The sequence below is a fragment of the Castor canadensis genome, chromosome 6, assembly GCF_047511655.1.
Source record: "Castor canadensis chromosome 6, mCasCan1.hap1v2, whole genome shotgun sequence".
NCBI lineage: Eukaryota > Metazoa > Chordata > Mammalia > Rodentia > Castoridae > Castor > Castor canadensis.
This window is the reverse complement of record NC_133391.1, coordinates 173,687,352-173,704,664: the sequence shown is the minus strand read 5'-3', so window position 1 is coordinate 173,704,664 and position 17,313 is coordinate 173,687,352. Positions and strand designations below refer to the sequence as shown.

The 17,313-nt window shown below is 44.0% G+C and overlaps 1 protein-coding gene across 1 annotated transcript in view; it reads left to right on the top strand.

Moving 5' to 3' along the window:
- Adamts16 (ADAM metallopeptidase with thrombospondin type 1 motif 16) overlaps positions 1 to 17,313 on the top strand; it is a 151,148-nt gene that overhangs the window by 34,365 nt on the left and 99,470 nt on the right. Inside the window, exons 3-8 of the mRNA XM_074077759.1 lie at positions 1,427 to 1,688; positions 4,760 to 4,959; positions 6,884 to 6,967; positions 8,953 to 9,112; positions 10,390 to 10,495; positions 17,020 to 17,157. Of these exons, the coding sequence (XP_073933860.1) occupies positions 1,427 to 1,688; positions 4,760 to 4,959; positions 6,884 to 6,967; positions 8,953 to 9,112; positions 10,390 to 10,495; positions 17,020 to 17,157 (950 nt within the window). The remainder of the gene's footprint in view (positions 1 to 1,426; positions 1,689 to 4,759; positions 4,960 to 6,883; positions 6,968 to 8,952; positions 9,113 to 10,389; positions 10,496 to 17,019; positions 17,158 to 17,313) is intronic.

Here is a 17,313-nt window from a genome sequence, read left to right as displayed (position 1 = left end):
GCCTTGTTCCTGATCTTAGAGAAAAAGCTTTCAGCTCTTCCCCATTTAGAATAGCATTAGGTGTGGGCTTATTGTCTGTGGTCCTTATTTTATTGAGGTTATGCTCTTCTTTACCTGTTTGTCAGTGTTTCCATCATGAAAGGATGTTGAACTTTGTCACATGCCTGCATCTATTGGAAAATCACAGGGATTTTGTCAGTTGCTCTGTTGATGTGACACACAGGGTTTATGAATTCGTGTGGTCTGAGCCATCCTTGCATCTCTGGGGTTGACCTCATCAAGTCATGTTGAATACTCTTTTTAATGTGCCACATTTTCCATTATAGAGGAATTACTAACAAGAAATATTTGACAAGACTTCTAAATGTTTAAATCCTAGAATTGAATTTTGTGTTTAAATGTTGATGTGTTGTGTAGCTATGGCGCTAGCCTCCTGAGGGTGACATCAGTTTCCACTTCGGCCTGTTATTCCTCATTTTCACCAACAGTTGTATTATCAGACTTTTAAAAAATTGTCACTCAAAAAGGTAAAACTGCAGTCACTCAATTTTATCTCCTTAGGATATTTTATTTATTTATGTATGTATTTATGTGGTACTGGGGTTTGAATTCAGGGCCTCAGGTTTGCTAGGCAGGCACCCTCCCATTTGAGCAATTCTGCCAGCCCTTTTGCCAGCCCTTTCTTGTATTGGGTATTTTTGAAATAGAGTCTTGTAAACTATTTGTCCTGGGCCAGCTTTGAGCCTTGACCCTCCTGAGTAGCTAGAATTACAGGAGTGAGTCACTGGAGCCTGGCACCTTACGATATATTAAAATGTTGCTTATTTATCTTATTGGTTTGCTATATAGACTTTTTTAGTTTTATTAAGTCACTTATTTCTTATTTCCTCTAATAGCTCATTTAGGAAGATCTTCCTGATGTCCTAAGTAAATTCTTTCATGATTTATTCTGGGTTAATTTTTTAAGTTACACTCTTCTGGAAAGCATCACAAGTTTTAAAATTCATTTGATGAGTTTTGCAAATTGCTCTATCAGGATAGTTTTCTCTAAGACGGCTCACCAATATTAACATCTAACTCTGTGCATATGTTTTCTTAAAACTCTAATAATTTTGGTTCAACTTACCTGCCTTTGGTGTCTTCTGAGCCCTCTCTCTGTGCGTTGTGAGCTCTCTCTCTGTGTCTGAGTCAAGTCACAAATGTGCTCTGCACCCATTCTCTGGAAGGACATAGAGGAAAGAAAGAGCCAAGGCAGTGGGGACCGACCTTCCCATTCCTCATTCTCCATCCATGTTTTTGAGTCCTTCCTACATGTGCTCCCACTGGAGAGTGCAGCATGCTTATAAAAGATTGATAAGAAAGGAGACTAGGCCATGTCTCAACTAGAGTATAATTGCATTTTCTCTCTCCCTCCTTGCTTTTCTAGTCAGGCATGATAAGGACAGAGGACGCAGACTACTTCCTAAAGCCAATTCCTGCACACCAAGCAGGGAAACTGAGTGGCTCTGCCCAGGGTGGCCCTCCCTCCCATGTGCTGTACAAGAGATCCACAGAGCCCCAGGCTCCCAGGGTGAACGAGGTCCTGATGGTCACCAGGAAGCAGGAGCTGGTGAGCCAAAACCTACATGATGGCGGCTCCAACCTCAGGCTCCCACAAAAGCAGCATTTCTGTGGAAGACGCAAGAAATGTATGTATGGGTGATTCATACTGTGTATTTAATGATTTGGATATTTATGTAAGCCAATGGGCATTTTATACTGTTCCTCAAAGTATGTCTTCTCCCAAGGTGAAATGTTTTGACTCTCATTGCTCCTCTGAAGCAGTGATCCAGGTTGGTGAGGATATCACACCATGGAAGATGGATAGATAATGGTAGTTGATTTATTTTTAGAACTGTGCCCTGGGCAGATTAAATGACACACTTTTCAAAAGTATAAAACATACCAGACATCTTCAAAAAAACCCTGGCATCCTCCTCAGTAATTCTATATTTTTGGGGTTTAGCGTTATCAAAGCCAGCATAATTTTCCTGCTGAGGTAATTTATTTATATACATATTTATATGCTTTACTTCACCACATCAAAAAGGCAGACAATGCAGGATGTAATCTACCTGCAATTTGTTATCAAGACTTTATGAAAGTCTTTTTCATCGTGACCAGAAGGTGATCTGTTATTTATGTTTTGTTTAGAAAGCTCTCAAAATTCAGGAGTCACAATTCTGTGTAGCTCCCCTCACACACCTCACTGAAGCATCACCTGGTTGTCCTTCCCCCCATGAGCATTTGGAAGCTGGGCTCCCCCATCCCCACCCTTCTCTGCTTTTGTTGGTTTATTCAGCACCCCAAAACAGAGATGAGCACACAGCAGGAGGCCAGTGAATCTTGGTGAAGAAGGGAAAGAATGAAAATTACTTCAACAAGTAAAGATTGCTAGACTCTCTGTGCCTCTATGGCATGAGAACCCATTCCTATAAATAAGATCCATGTGCTATGTTCAAATGAACTTGGGAAACCCAAACCCAAGTGGACACAGAGAGCTTGGTCTTTTGCCATTTGGACTTCCCTGGGTGTCCTAGCCGTCTGTCTTGGAAGAGTTCATACTTACAAGGAGTCTTCCCTGTCACTCTTCACTTCAGGAAGTGAGAGTGTGTCCCTGGTGTGCACTGAGTCATCTGTCTGTGCAAAAGTCCCACAAAGACAGGTGGATTTGTGAAAATCTACAGTGGGGCTCGGGCTGACAGGGAACATTCAGCATCTCAGCTGCAGGCATCAGCTGATACAGGGAAGAGTTGGGGCTCAAGTGATTTAGGGACACTGCTCCAAGTCCTATCCTCAAGGGTGAGCAGTTTGTGAGAGCCCTAGCCAGTGAGATCATGGAGCACCTGCCCCTGCACCCAGTCCTGAGCCCTGCAGCTGCTTTGCCCTATTCTGTACCCTGTCTTCATCTACTCACATTTTCCCATCAATGGCTCTTAGGCCATTCCACCCAGACCTGAAACCCTTTCCAACACCCTCTAAGGAAGGGTGTGAGCAAGTTGTTCTTTCCTTCTGACTCCATGGTCCCACACCCACCATCCCACACAGGGGCTGGGGTAGACTGGGGAGTGACACAGAGGCAGCTCCCGACATGGCGTTCACACCTGCTAAGCTTACATCAATGTGTATGGTGGGTGATAAGTGCTCCATCCACGCTGGCCATGGTTTGTTATTCTTCAAAAGTTTTGTTCAGGTTTTAAGGTACAGTCTGGGTATCTCTCATATGAAATGCTTAGAACCAGAATTGTTTCCATTTTCAAAATTTTTAAAAATTTTATAATATTTTCATATCCATAATAGGCTATCTTGAGTATAGGACCCAAGACGGGACACAAAATTCATTGTTTCATATACAGTTTAAACACATAGCCTGAAAACAATTTTATGCACTGTGTTGACTCACCTGTGTTTCACCTGTGACCCTTAGAAAGAGATAAGGTGCAGACTTTTCCACTGCTCCCTTCATGTCAACACTCAAAAAGTCTCAGGTTTTGGAACACTTCTGAGCTCAGAGGTTTGGATTAGGGATGCCCAACCTGTATTTTGACAAAGAGAGATAAAATGGAGTAGATATGAGTACCAGTTGGACAAAAAGTACCCTGAAGTATCATCTACCTCCACTGTACCTCATGGTCCAGTTTGCATACCTGTCACCTGGCTGTGGGGGCTTTTGAAGTCTGTTTTCACATGAAAAAATTCTGACTGCATTTTTGAAGCATCCACTAAATCTGGTTGTTTTTAATGTAGTGCAAACTATTATAAATGTCAAAAATGTTTCAAAGGCATCACCCCACAAGGGCAGCAGTTACTGTGCCCTAATTACATAAAGAAAGTCCTCATGGCACCTTCCATTGAGATCTGAGTGGACCTGCCATGAACAGTTTATGTCCAGTGTCTCCACTGGACAGAAAATCAGAAAACCAGCCATGTGTCCAGATGTTGTCATCAGCGCTAACAACTGCCAGGTCACCAGAAGTATCCATAAAGGACAGGAATGTAAGCCTGTGTAATTTTCTGTAGCTGTGAGTTACATTTCTTAGTCAATTACTGCTGTTCAAGAGTCCTGTTCCACAAATGTCCTGGTAGTCTTTGGACACTGCTTCCAGCTGCTAGGACTTGGAACCCCCCTCTTGCTTTAAATCAGGCTAAAATAATGTAAAGGTAATTTCAACCATGGTATCCATGACACCTAGATTATACAAACTGTGCTTACATCTGGTGTTCCAAATTTAACATAAGTTTTACATCACAGAGTTTTAAAGATTTTTTTCGTGGGACTGAGGTTTGAACTCAGGGCTTCACGCTTGCAAAGCAGGCACTCCACCCCTTCAAGCCACACCTCCAGTCTATCTTGCTCTGGTTATTGTGGAGATGGGGTCTCGAGAACTATTTGCCTGGGTTTGCCCAGAACCATGATCCTCCTGATATTAGCCTTCCAAATAGCTAGGATTACAGGCATGACTCACCAGAGCACAGCCATAAGGTTTTTTGCTTGTTCATTTGCTTGTTTTTTTAAGAGACAGGGTCTCACTATGCACCCCAATGGTAGTGAGCATAGACTGCTACCTCCGCTTCCTGAGTGCAGATTACAAATCAGAGGGATGGGCCACCACACCCAGCATCTCTTCATTTTTAAGAAGAAATTTCTGTAGGACCATTTACACCTCTGGTTCTGTGCAATGACGTTTGCCTTCCTTTGCTCATCCGTGTTCCTCCGTAGACTTGCCCCTGCCTCCTGGGGAAGACCTTTTCATCCTGCCTGATGAGTATAAGTCTTGCCTGAGACCCAAGCGCTCCCTGCTGAAGTCCCATAGAAATGAAGAACTGAACGTGGAGACACTGGTGGTGGTGGACAAGAAGATGATGCAAAACCACGGCCATGGAAATGTCACCACCTATGTCCTGACAGTGCTCAACATGGTGGGCCACCTCCGTGAGCCTGCATTGGGTTTGCTCTGTGCTCTCCCCTTCCTACCCTGTACTTGGGGTTTGGGTCTCAGACGTAAGAAATATTCTGTGTGATAACTCTCAGTCTTTCTATCCAAAGAACCATTTTCAGAATTCAGGAATCAACAAAGAGGAAAAATAATTTGACTGTCTCTACAAGTCCATCAGCCTGTGATGTGTCGGGTTGATTTATAGATGTTTCTTGTAGTAGAAATCTCTAATAGGATAAGACATTGTCATGCAAGAAATCTATTTTTCAGCATTAATGTGTGATTGTAGATGACCACAGAGAAATGCCTATCTTTTGGGGGAGTTGCTTACATGTTAAATATAAAATATCTTATCTACACGAACTGAAAAACAGCACGACCTTTCCAAATATCATCTTCCCAGATGAAGGGTGCCTTTGTCTCGAACTGGCGGCAGGGGTAATTATTGTGGGGTGATGAGAGGTAGACTAAACCCAGCTGCCTGTGACTGAAACCTAGATCACAGAAGACAAAATCCAGGGTCACCAAGTGTTTGTAAAACAGCTTAATGACAGTTTTTAAAGATGTTTTACATTAGTTACTTCAGTAAACTCAGTGCTCCCAAATGTGTCTCTTGGCCCTGGAGTCATGCAGTTAGTACACTTTGATAGGCTGAATTCTGGGGACGGAGGAAAATAGTGAGATGGACCCATCCTGCCCCACCCTACAGGTGAGGTGATGCTTGGTTGAGGACCTCAGGGTCCAGCCCTGAGGTTGGTAAAAGTACCTGCCTCCATTTTGTAGAGTTGCTCCAATATCTCTACACCTCAGTACCTAATGGGCTCTCTGTGGCATCCATTACTGTCACGTTGTCCCAGCCACTCTAGTCCCTCATTTCTAATTCTGTGTCCCATCGTCCTATTTGCGATTTTCTTCCGTCATCTCACTGCATTTGCCTCTCTCTTTCCCGTGTCTTCTCGGTCTTAGATCCTAAGCATTTCTTTTGCATGTGGGATTCCTTGCCAGGAGAGCTTGGAGTGTGTTTGGTGTGTTTTGTCATCATGCAATCCCAGCACTGGCAGGAGGATAGAGGGTTCAAGGCCAGCCTGGGCTATGACGCAAGACCCTGTCTCAAAAAACAAAAAAGGTGTCTTACCTATCCTCATATCTCCCTGTGTGCTCTCGCTTTTATCTTGTGATCAAAGTCCAATCTACTAAGAAACTAGATAGCATTTGTTGCCCTCAATGCAGAGAAACTAAAGCAGATACCTTAAAGCAACTGAGGCCAATAAGAAAAGGGGAACAGGTACTAGAGAAAAGGTGAGATCAAAAAGAATTAACCTAGAAGGTGACACACACGCACAGGAAATCAATGTGAGTCAATGCCCTGTATAGCTATCCTTATCTCAACCAGCAAAAACTCTTGTTCCTTCCTATTATTGCTTATACTCTCTCTTCAACAAAACTAGAAATAAGGGCAAAATAGTATCTGCTGGGTGTTGAGGGGGTGGGGGGGAGAGGGAGGGGGCGGAGTGGGTGGTAAGGGAGGGGGTGGGGCAGGGGGGGAGTAATGACCCAAGCATTGTATGCACATATGAATAATAATAATAAAAAAAGTCCCTGTCTTCCCCATATTCTAACGAGGACACTGACCAACTCAGGGGCCTTGTAACCCTCTCATTAGTATTTGCTGATGGTGAATCCTGCTCCCCAAACTTTACTTCCAGCATTTGCTTCCAGGCACCCACGATAAATCTTCAACAACTGGTGGTTCAGGGTGTTCACACCTGTCTCGCAACACGTGACAATTAAAGCTGCTCCGTCCCTGCAGCCCAGGGGCTCCACCTCAGCAGCAGGACTCCAGCCTGTCCTTGCCTGGAAGAAGCCTGCCGTTGGTGGGGCTGCAGTGACTTTTCTGTCTGTTTCAGGTGTCTGCCTTGTTCAAGGATGGAACGATAGGAGGAAACATCAACATTGCAATTGTAGGTCTCCTTCTTCTAGAAGATGAGCAGGTATTCTGTCTTTGAAACCAGCAGCTCTCTTTTAGTCCCAGAAAAATAAGTCCAAAGTAATAGTTTTTTAAAGTAAGTGCTGTATGGATTCTTTACTTCTCTTTCACTGGGGGAAAATTCTTTAATACCTTGGGTCTAAAGCAAGTTTCTTTTCAGTTCTTTTAAGAGACTTTTTGCTGGTTTTGTGCCTGGACGCTATGGAATGCTCTTTTAACTGTGCAGGAAAAACAAGTAGAAAAGCTGTCTTATGCCAGTGGGTGCGAAACACACAGGGATACAAAGGACAAAATGTGTCTTCACCAGCTTTAGGGAAGCCAGCTGGAATTGGTCCCTTTCTGTGTTTTGTGAGAAGACTCAAAGTGTTTTCCAGCCTACAGTGGAACTGCACTGTGTGACACCTCACTGCTTTATTCTGCTGCTTCGTAACCCTGGAGACCTTCGTCTTCAGATCTCCATTCTCCTAGACAGGGTGGGATGTGGAGCTCAGTGCTCTTGCTCAATGCCGCAGATTTTATGCTGGGCCTCAGTGGCAGGGTGCCACTTCCTCTGTGTCCATTCCCACCCCCTGTAACTGCACAGAGGTGCCTTCTGTACCCAGCCAGCACTTCATGGCATCAGTAATGAGGAGACTTAGTCATGAGGGCTTACTTCTATTTTCTCCGAGCTGGCACTGACTTGGCAAAGGAGAGTGGGCACTGGACCCAAGTTAGGCACCCAGCATTCACTTCCACCCTTGGTGACACCGTCGGAATCTCCCGGGAGTCTCAGTGTTCTGGTTTATAAGGAGAAAGTTTTTTAGATGGAATCTGAGATTATTCGTAAGATCTTTGGGATGCTGACCTTTCGGTTGCAGAGTGGGGGCGGCCATGTCTAGCTGACTAGTCAGGGAAGATACAGCCCGTTGTCTTTTGTGGGAGTGTATGGTTAGGGAAGCTGAGCTAGCGGGGCTTCTCAGGTGACAGGTTAATTATTCCTTGTATTAAACCGTTTTCACCTTGGAATTCATCCAAGCTGCAGAGAATAGCGAGGTTATCGTTTGATCATCCACCTGTGTTAACTTTAATTAGCGCGGTTCCCGCGGAAATGCCAGCTGAGGAATGCCAGGCATGCCTGAGTTCTTATCCACAGCGTTTGCCCTAGGTACACTTGACTCTCAGAGAAAACAATACTCAATGACTGAAAGACAAATTTTTCAACAGCAGTTAAAACTTTTAACAAGATGGTGCACTGAAATTGAGGTATTCAACCTGATGTTCTCCGGCCACCCATTGGGACTATAGCATCCCTACAAATGGGCTCAAATAACTCAGTGCAGCCTGCTCTGATCAGGTTTCTCCTCCCCCCCCAACCAACTCACACACACACACCAAACTTCTCCACTCCCAAGGGTTTGGATATCCTAACTGATATTTCACTGTTGCTCTATCAGTTGTAGATCCAATTGAATGTCTTCTGTAATGTCCCCTTCTGTTTGAAGGGGTATCTCTTTTGGTAACCATGTTGCCTCTATATGAAAGTTACGTACTTTAGACTCCAGTAATAAATATCAGAAGAGGCATAACTGGGAAATGCTATTTGCTCAACATGGTTAAGACATGAATATGTAGCCAGCTAGGTGTGTTCTGTGTATGCATGTGCAAGGCCTTATGTAAATGGTTCTGTTGACTTACATAATTTTGCAAAGTGATTTTCAAAGATTTTGAATGCAAAAAGAATTATGTTCAGATGTTCTCTTTTTTGGTTTAGTGAAAGTGCTTTGAGTCAGACAAATTCCAATTGTTTCGGTATACAAAGATACACAAGTATACTGAGTCTGTTCAGGGTTTATATAACTCACCCACCTTGGGATTTTCAGTGTTAGTTAATGTACTATTCAGATCCAACTATGTATTTAAAGTCCAGGTTCATGACAGTTTGCTGTGGTGACAATGACTTGTAACATGCTTTCTCTTCATTTTCATGGGGTCTTGGCTCATCTTGCACAGCCAGGGCTGGTAATAAGTCACCATGCAGACCACACCTTAAGTAGCTTCTGCCAGTGGCAATCTGGACTGATGGGGAAAGATGGAACTCGGCATGACCACGCCATCTTACTGACAGGTCTGGATATTTGTTCCTGGAAGAATGAGCCCTGTGATACGTTGGGTAAGATCCTCCAATAGAAATCAGAGGAATATATGTGTGTGGTGTCCCTTTTTGGTGCGTGGTCTAGGACTTTGAGTATTTTTATTCCTCTTCCATATCCCTCAGAGCAGCTGCTGTGAAATACAGTTGTACTTCCTCTATAAACTTTATCTAAATATAAAACTATGCTTTTATTCATCAAAAGTGATTATAGAAGGAAGAGTCCTCACAGATTCAAGAGTCCCTACCTGTTCTAAAGTAAGAAATAATATCTTCCATGTCTCCCAGCACTTGTGAGAAGGGAGTCAGAGGATTGGAGTGTGACAGAAATGGTAATTTATGATACTGATAGAGATACTACAGTAACCTTGTATTCACCACTTCCCGTTTTTCTATAAATATCTCAGCAATAGCAATTTAGCAGTCTTCAGATGTCCCCGCACAGGTGTGCCTCCTTTCCAAATGGCCTTTGTACACGAGCGTGCCACTAACTGGTACACCACAAAACATTATTTTCTTACCGTCTACTTCTTCCCCAAGTTGACAGGGAGGAAGAAGTTTTAAATAGAAATGCTTTCAGATAGGACCCAGTCAAAAAGATGTTTTGTGTACGAAAGGGTTAGTTAGCATCTAGGTTGGATTGTTGTCTTTAGCAAGGCCTGCTTACAAGGCTGGCCCTTAGCTGGCCTCAGAGAACTTACTTCTCACTACCCTAGCTGGTAAGAGTGGCTCAGTGTGTTTAAATTCTGACCCTTTCCTCACCTGTGTTGTCACACTTCATTGCTCTGGTGACCGGTTCCTTGTCCCTCAAGACTTCTCCCCACGTGCTTTTTCCGTAGGCTGGTTTTGCTCTTACCTTTTGCCGTACCAAATCATAGCTGGGAGACACAGGTGAATCAGTGAACCTGGGTTATGGGGCTCCTCCCAACACACCCGTTCTCTACAGACTTCTCCCCTCCTGCTTTTCAGAACAGATGTTTGTAGAAAAAGTCAGAACGTATTCTCCATCTGAAATAAATCTCCTTTTCTATTTTGCCCCAGCTATAGTCTGTGTCAGGAGCATTGCACGGAACTGTGAACTGTCTTCCAGGAGGCCAAGAGTCCTGGTGCTCCTGGGAGGCTCCCCTCTCCCACAAGACCTCACGCCCTTGTAGGGTTGTCCAAGGGTGGTTCATCTCATCTCACCTTCCCCAAACTAAAGAAAACAGATACATTTTATCCAAAGACATAAAATTAGTATACAATTATTAATTTGATTATAAAAATGCTTTCTCATCCTAAATCTTTATGCCCTGCAGGATTTGCACCCATAAGTGGAATGTGTAGTAAGTACCGCAGCTGTACGATTAATGAAGACACAGGACTTGGACTGGCCTTCACCATTGCCCATGAGTCTGGACACAGGTAAGTCCATCTCCGTGGTGGGGTGGCGCCCAGGGTCCTTTCCTAAGTGGAGCATCACCATAGAAATGTCCATGCTGCTGGTCAAGTCTGTGAAGAGAATGGACACAGATGGACATGATTGTCACTATACAATGTGGTCACTTAGCTACTTTCCACTTTAGCACCTGTTGTGCATGGCCTGGCACTGCTCATACGTCCCTCCGATTTTCTCTTATGCTCTATTAACCTGCTGCCTAAGATTGAAGAGAATTGTCTCTGTTCTTCTGTCCTATGTTTTGAACTTGGTTCTGTGGGTTAATCTTATCTTACAATTGGCTGCTCTCAGAGGGCTCCAAATGACTGAGGACAGTAGCCAGCCATCTCAAAGTCATGGATGTTACTTTGTTACTTTTGAGTTTGAGTATATATCGGTATATAACATTTGTAAAGATACTTCTTTTCGGTGGTACTGGGCTTTGAACTCAGTGCCTCATGCTTGGGATACTCTCCCCCTTGAGCTACACCTCTAGCCCTCTTTGCTCTGGCAGTTCTGGAGACAGGGTCTTGTGTTTTGTCCAGGCCTGCTTGGACCACAAGTCTCCTCTTTTACCCTTTTCACTTTAACTGTGATTACAGTGCACACCACTGTGCCCAGCTTTTTCCCATTGAAATGGGGTGTCACAAACATTTTTTGCCCTACAACCTCCATCCTCCCCCATCTCAGCATCCCACATAGCTAGATTATAAGTGTGGGACACAGGTGCCCAGAGGTACATGTTTTGATAGGAGTGTGCACACAGTGTGGGAACATGGGTACAGACAAAAGGCAGGATCTGGAAGAACTTCTCACATTCTGCCTCTGACTTCTGCGTTGTGGGTTTTGAAATGAGGTAGCATCAGGCAGCACTGTGAGTCCGGAGGCTCAGCCAGGGTGGACAGCCATGGGCAAACGGCTCACAAGACACGTGCTATGCTGTCCTAGGCATGCTCTCTCTCCATGAAAAATCTTCCGTCACTTCCTATAGAATGAAAAAAACCCAATTGATTAGATAAGATTCCTTACGCTGCCCCTTCCATTCACTGACTTACCTTGAGGTGTTGTCTATTAAAAAAAGAATTTTCAGGACCCCACTGCTTCCCACACAGCTCTGTGCTTTGTGCAGTGTCCTGTGAGCATGAAGGCCAGGCCAGCAGTGGTAATATGAGTATTTTCTTGATGAGGCTTGAAATTTCTCTTAGAAAATAGAATTTTTATATGATTTTTTAAAATTTTACTTTCAACCTGATTGAACTGGCAATAGGAAAACAAAGGCAGTGCTTTGTGATTTGTGTTTTTGCAAAGCCACTTTCTCCATTCCCTACTGGAAAACGGACTGAGGTCAGTGACTCAAGTCACCCAGACCTGTTCAGAGCATCAGGATGTTTGTGTGTGCACATGGGTGTGCACACATGCACACATGTGCATATGTGTACATATGTGTGTGCCTTTGTTCAGAGGAACCTCACAGAGGCCCTGCAGGCTTTGGTTCAGTGTAAACCAAAAGTCTGAAAATGAACCTGTAAATCTCATTACTGATCCTTTCATCACTCAGGTAATGATTGACTATTTCATTGCTTAGAAAATTGCACCTACACTGTACAAGGCTTTCAGTTAAATCATAATTGTATTTTTAATAGTCTGCTAGAGTTAAAACTTCAAAAACTTTCATTATTGTAATGACATGAGGCTCTTGCTGTCCTCTGAACCATACCTGAACTTAATTAAGCAATCAAGGCAAGGAATATTGAAGTCACCAAGGGTTGAGCCCATCGGCATTTGATAAGCAGTTGAGATACAGGCGTTGGCATTGCTCGCCTTTGCAGGTGGTGAAGTTAACCCAAGTTAAACTTGAGATATCCAAAATTCAGCTTGCATTCATTATCCTTAGAAATCAGTCAATATTTCCTTTCCTTGCTCAGCCTGGGCCTAGTTGGTGAGAGAATTTCTTCTAAATGGGAAAAGTATTTTCCTTTGGAAATGGGACTGTTGATGAAGCTAAAGAGGAGCTACATGTGTGGAAGAAGGAGAGTCCCTTGCTAACAGAGTTGACCTCCATATGCTTACCAGATCCTTCTTGAATACCTGATGTTTACAGGATGTGTGAAAGTAGCAGAGACCCTGGAGCCTTGAAGAGGCGATGTGAATGCAGTAGCTTCTGACCTCGCTGGTAAAATAGGAAACACATATTCAGCTGTACTAAAGGCCAAAACGTGTCACAATAATGGCGATGCTTATGACAGCAGTACTTGTTTTTTTGTAGAGCACTTTTGGAAAATTCATGTGGCAATTTTATAGGTAAACTAAACTGAGCCTTCAGTACTGCCTTCCCTAGCAAGGGAGACGGGCCGAGTGTCCATCAAATGTGTATGAATGGAATGGAGGAAATGAGTGGAGCCAGTGGCCAAATGAAGAGTGAGAATCTCAAACAAGATGTTGGGTGTGACAACTTCAAGTGAGAAACGCTGTGGCACACAGAGTCCCTAATAAAGCCCTTCATGAATTTTAATTGAAATGAATTGAAGTCAAACCCATTTATTCCTGACTTATTAAATATTTTTTGAAGGAGGAATTAAAGGTTTGGATCAAACATCATAACCAATATTGTGCCTTAATCTTGTCTTTGGCAGTGAGCTCCAAGGAGAGTCAAGTTTTTGAGTTTTGTATTTTAACAATTGAAAAATAAGTTTTCACCTACCTGGACTTTTATTATGGAAGACATTAAACCTCCTGTACCAAAGGTGAACTGTACTTCAGATTTTACATACTTGTGTCCACATTCAGAGGTCATTATTGACTGGAAGAGTGCTTCTTCAAGTCTGGAAGCTGGAGATTTTCTAACCTTTAGCTCAAAGGAAGATTTCAGCTGATATCCATCCAATTTCTTCTACTCTGTTCAGTTGTTGTCTTGTAGTTTATACTGAGGAATCTGATCTAAAAATTGAACTTGCTGAGGACAGTGGTTTGAATTTGTGTTGGAATGGAGAGGAATCCAGAATCCAGTGATCTCCCTTAGTACACAGTGATCTCAGATTGCTACAGAGCTGGTGGTCCCAGGAGACTTTCCTGGTTTTATTAAATCCCTTAGCACAGAACATGTGGTTTGCCAGACGCAGGTATTGAAGGATTGGCACAGACATACCAAGGGCTGAGCTGTGCATTTTGGAGAACATGTCATCTGGGAATCCTAAACTCCCATCTGCTAAGAGAAGCCAGGGCATTTGGTAGGGCCAGGAGACTCAGGCTGCAGATGCACTGAGGCTTTATTGTACATGGCAGCATCCAGGGATCATCCCCTGATCAACTCTGAGTTAGTCTTCCCATCTACCAAACCAACAGAGCTCTGTGAGCTCCCTCGCACATGTGTGCTCTTTCCAGTAAATAGAGTAGACTTACACAGTCAGTCTGCATTACCACCTCAGAACACTACGACACTGAGAAACAAGTTGACTGTGCTTGAAGCACTCACAACCAGCATTGTTTTTCTTGTCTTTCCCTAAGTCTTTTGACCTATGCATGGACACAATTTACATTCTGCCAGCAAGGCATTGAGTAGGATTTTATTAAAGACTGTTGATCGATGCCCTCAAAAAGTCTAAGACAGGAGAAGACATAGACATGTTATGCAAATGACCCAGCAATGAGGGCTATGAGCATTGCAAGAGACCACCCAGGCACTATCAGGAAGGTCACCTTCGAAGAAGCAGAATGAAGATTGCAACCAGTTAGGTGATAACCTCACTTGGCTCACCACTACTTCCCTGGTCCAGTTCATGACTGTGCTCTGTCATCATCCTGAGTTCTTTAATTACCATCTGGTCAGGAGCCAAGCTCCTGACCAAGGCCCCACCTGCACAACCCCTGCTCCCTCTGGTTGACCCCACTGGTGACTCCATTTTAGTTTCTGCCTCTCAAGGAGGATGAGCTGTGCCTCTCAGGACCCTGGGTGTCCCAGTCCTACCTGAAGTTGTCAGTGTCCTTCCAACATCCAGATGAAGTTGGACCATTGTTATTTTGAAGGGTGTCTCATTTCCTTAACCACACTGTCCACACAGCCTGAAATAATTGATACAATGTCTAAAAATGTCTGCTTACCACTCTGCAGTTATTCATTAGTAATGAATAATAAATGCTTCCTGATGGTAGTAGATTTATTCAGAAAGCTGTGGCAGACACTAAAATCATCTAATATCAAATATAATTCTCACATCTGAAATTAGGCTTACATTTCGGTAAATGTGTTAACCAGAGGGGTCCTTTATTCCGTCAATGAACAGGAATGGAGAGCCTGCTATAGGCTGGTTCTCCAGTCCACCGGACTTCACTGGCTGTGGGGTTGTAGGCATGGATGAGAGGAGTCTTACTCCTTTGGAAACTTACAAACTACTATGCATAAGGAGAGAAGATGTATTTATTAATTTAGTATACAGCCTGATAACTATTGTAAATAAATTGCTGTTGTGCACAGGAACAAAAAACGATCTGGCCTGTATAGCTTGAGTAGTAATTATATTTCTTGGTTAGCAAATACCAACCTTATCATCAAGATGTGTTCTACTAGTTCTCCCATGACTTCAATGTTAAAATCAAATGTCATTGCATGGTACTTTTTTCTCTAATGGGCACATTCTTCACAGCACAATCTGTGAGTCGTGCTGATGGGAAATGACTTACGACATGGTGGTGCTGAGGAATCACAAGGGGTGTGTGAAAATGCAGACAAATGCTGGATCTGAACTCTCAACCTATGGCTAGCCCAGAAATCTTTCAGGACAGGCTTCAGGTAGTCACCTTGTGTGGTGTCTTTCTCAGATGTCCTAGTGCATAGCAGAGTTTGAAATTAGATGCCAGGAGGAATCACGGAAAATACCTGAGATGAGAGTTGAAAAGCAAGATCTCCCTAGACTTGGGGCACGGTTACTTGAGTTCTTTATAAACTCAGCGGCAGTACACATATCTAGGCCAGCTGCCAGACCAGAGTGCACCTCCCGGGTCACTCCAGGAAGCGTGATTCAGCAGCTGGTTTTCCTTGCTTCCTCCCCGGGGCAGCCTCCCTTCTGGGATTTCACCCCGAAACATTTTTGCAGTCATGACACACTTCCTCTGCCGTATGGTTGCCTTGATCTTGATTAATTGCTTTTAGCAGAACATCCGAGGGTGGGTGGAGGTTAAAATGACCACATGCATGTCATCCTTGGTACTGATCAGAAGTTTTGCAGAAACTCGACAATATTTGTCTGCCGGATCTTGGATACACCCTTCAGTCATGTTCGGGTTTCCCTATTGCGCCCGTCCTGCCTGGCCCTGACCTGAACTTCAGGTCTCTCTCTGCAACCTTGCACGAGGTTCCCCTCCAGCCCTCAGTCTTGTCATTATGATCCTATGGCTACCTGAAGGGGATATTGAGATGTAAAGTTAGAAAATACAACTCGTGTTTAACACCGTGCCTGCAAAACACTGATGCTTACAAATGTTACTTTTTGCCTGTATCTTCATGTAGTTCTAAGCAAAAAAGTGCACAGATGTGTTCAACCTCAGCAACAAGTACAGATTCTCTTGTTCTCTTTGCAGTCCACTCCCCCCAAGTGGGAGTCTCCCAACCCCTGCTGCCTGCTCTCCACTCATGGGACTTGTGGCTGCAGTATGACCCCAGAACTGTAACATCCTGTTCTTCTTGGTGTCCTGCTTTCTTCTGTGTCTTACTCACTCAGATCTCTGTACTCCATGCCATGACTGAGAACCAAACAGTAGTGGCTAAAAAGGAATGGCTCCCCAAGAATGTACTTCCCATAACTGAGCCCTTCAGGAGCTATCTGGGAGACCTGAAGATGGAAGGAGGGGGCATCTCGGGCACTGTGGCTTTCACAGGTGCAGCACTGCAGTGTTCACAAGGGTGGGTTAAGGGGATGCTGATTGGCGTCGTGGGGTGTAGACATCTCTGTCAACTCCTATTAACATGTCTACACTATGGCAGTCATCTGGACACTGGCTTTGGTTTGATTTCAGTGTTCCCTTTCAACAGCTGAAGGAATGATTCAATCTTCAGACAAGGTCTGTGACCACAGAAATATTCTCACCAATTTGACTTTTAGTTTTGCCTTCTTTTTTATTTCATCATTTTTACATTAACTCACATGTATATACATTGTTTGGGCCACCTCTCCTTTCCCACCCCTCGCTTCCAGGCAGAACCTGTTCTGCCTTCTTGTTCTCCAATTTTGTTGAAGAGAAGACCTAAGAGATAAGAAGAAAAACAGCATTTTTGCTAGTTTGAGATAAAGATAGCCATACAGAGGTTCCTAGCATTGCTTCCATGCACCTGTGTGTTACACCCACATTGGTTCAGCCCTCCCAGACCTCTTCACTACTTCCTAGTCCCCTCCCCGTAGTGGTCTCGGCCAGTTTACAAAGAGAGGAGGAAGGATTTCCATGTTTTGTACTTGTTCAGCCTGTGAGGTCCTTGAAGCTGCTCTGTGTTCTGAATGAGCCATCTCTCTCTCTCGTGCAGCTTTGGAATGGTCCATGACGGGGAAGGGAACACGTGCAGAAGATCTGAAGGTAGCATCATGTCCCCCACATTGGCAGGACGGAACGGGGTCTTCTCCTGGTCACCCTGCAGCCGCCAGTACCTGCACAAATTTTTAAGGTACGCACACCTTGTGCTCCATCTGTGATCTCTCTGTGCTTTTGATGGTGGCTGCCTACTCATCCTCATCCTGTGCAGGCAGCTTCAGCTGGGCCTCCCGGATGGGTCTCCTCTGAAGGTGCCAAGACCCTCAGTGAACAAGGACTTTGCTGAACA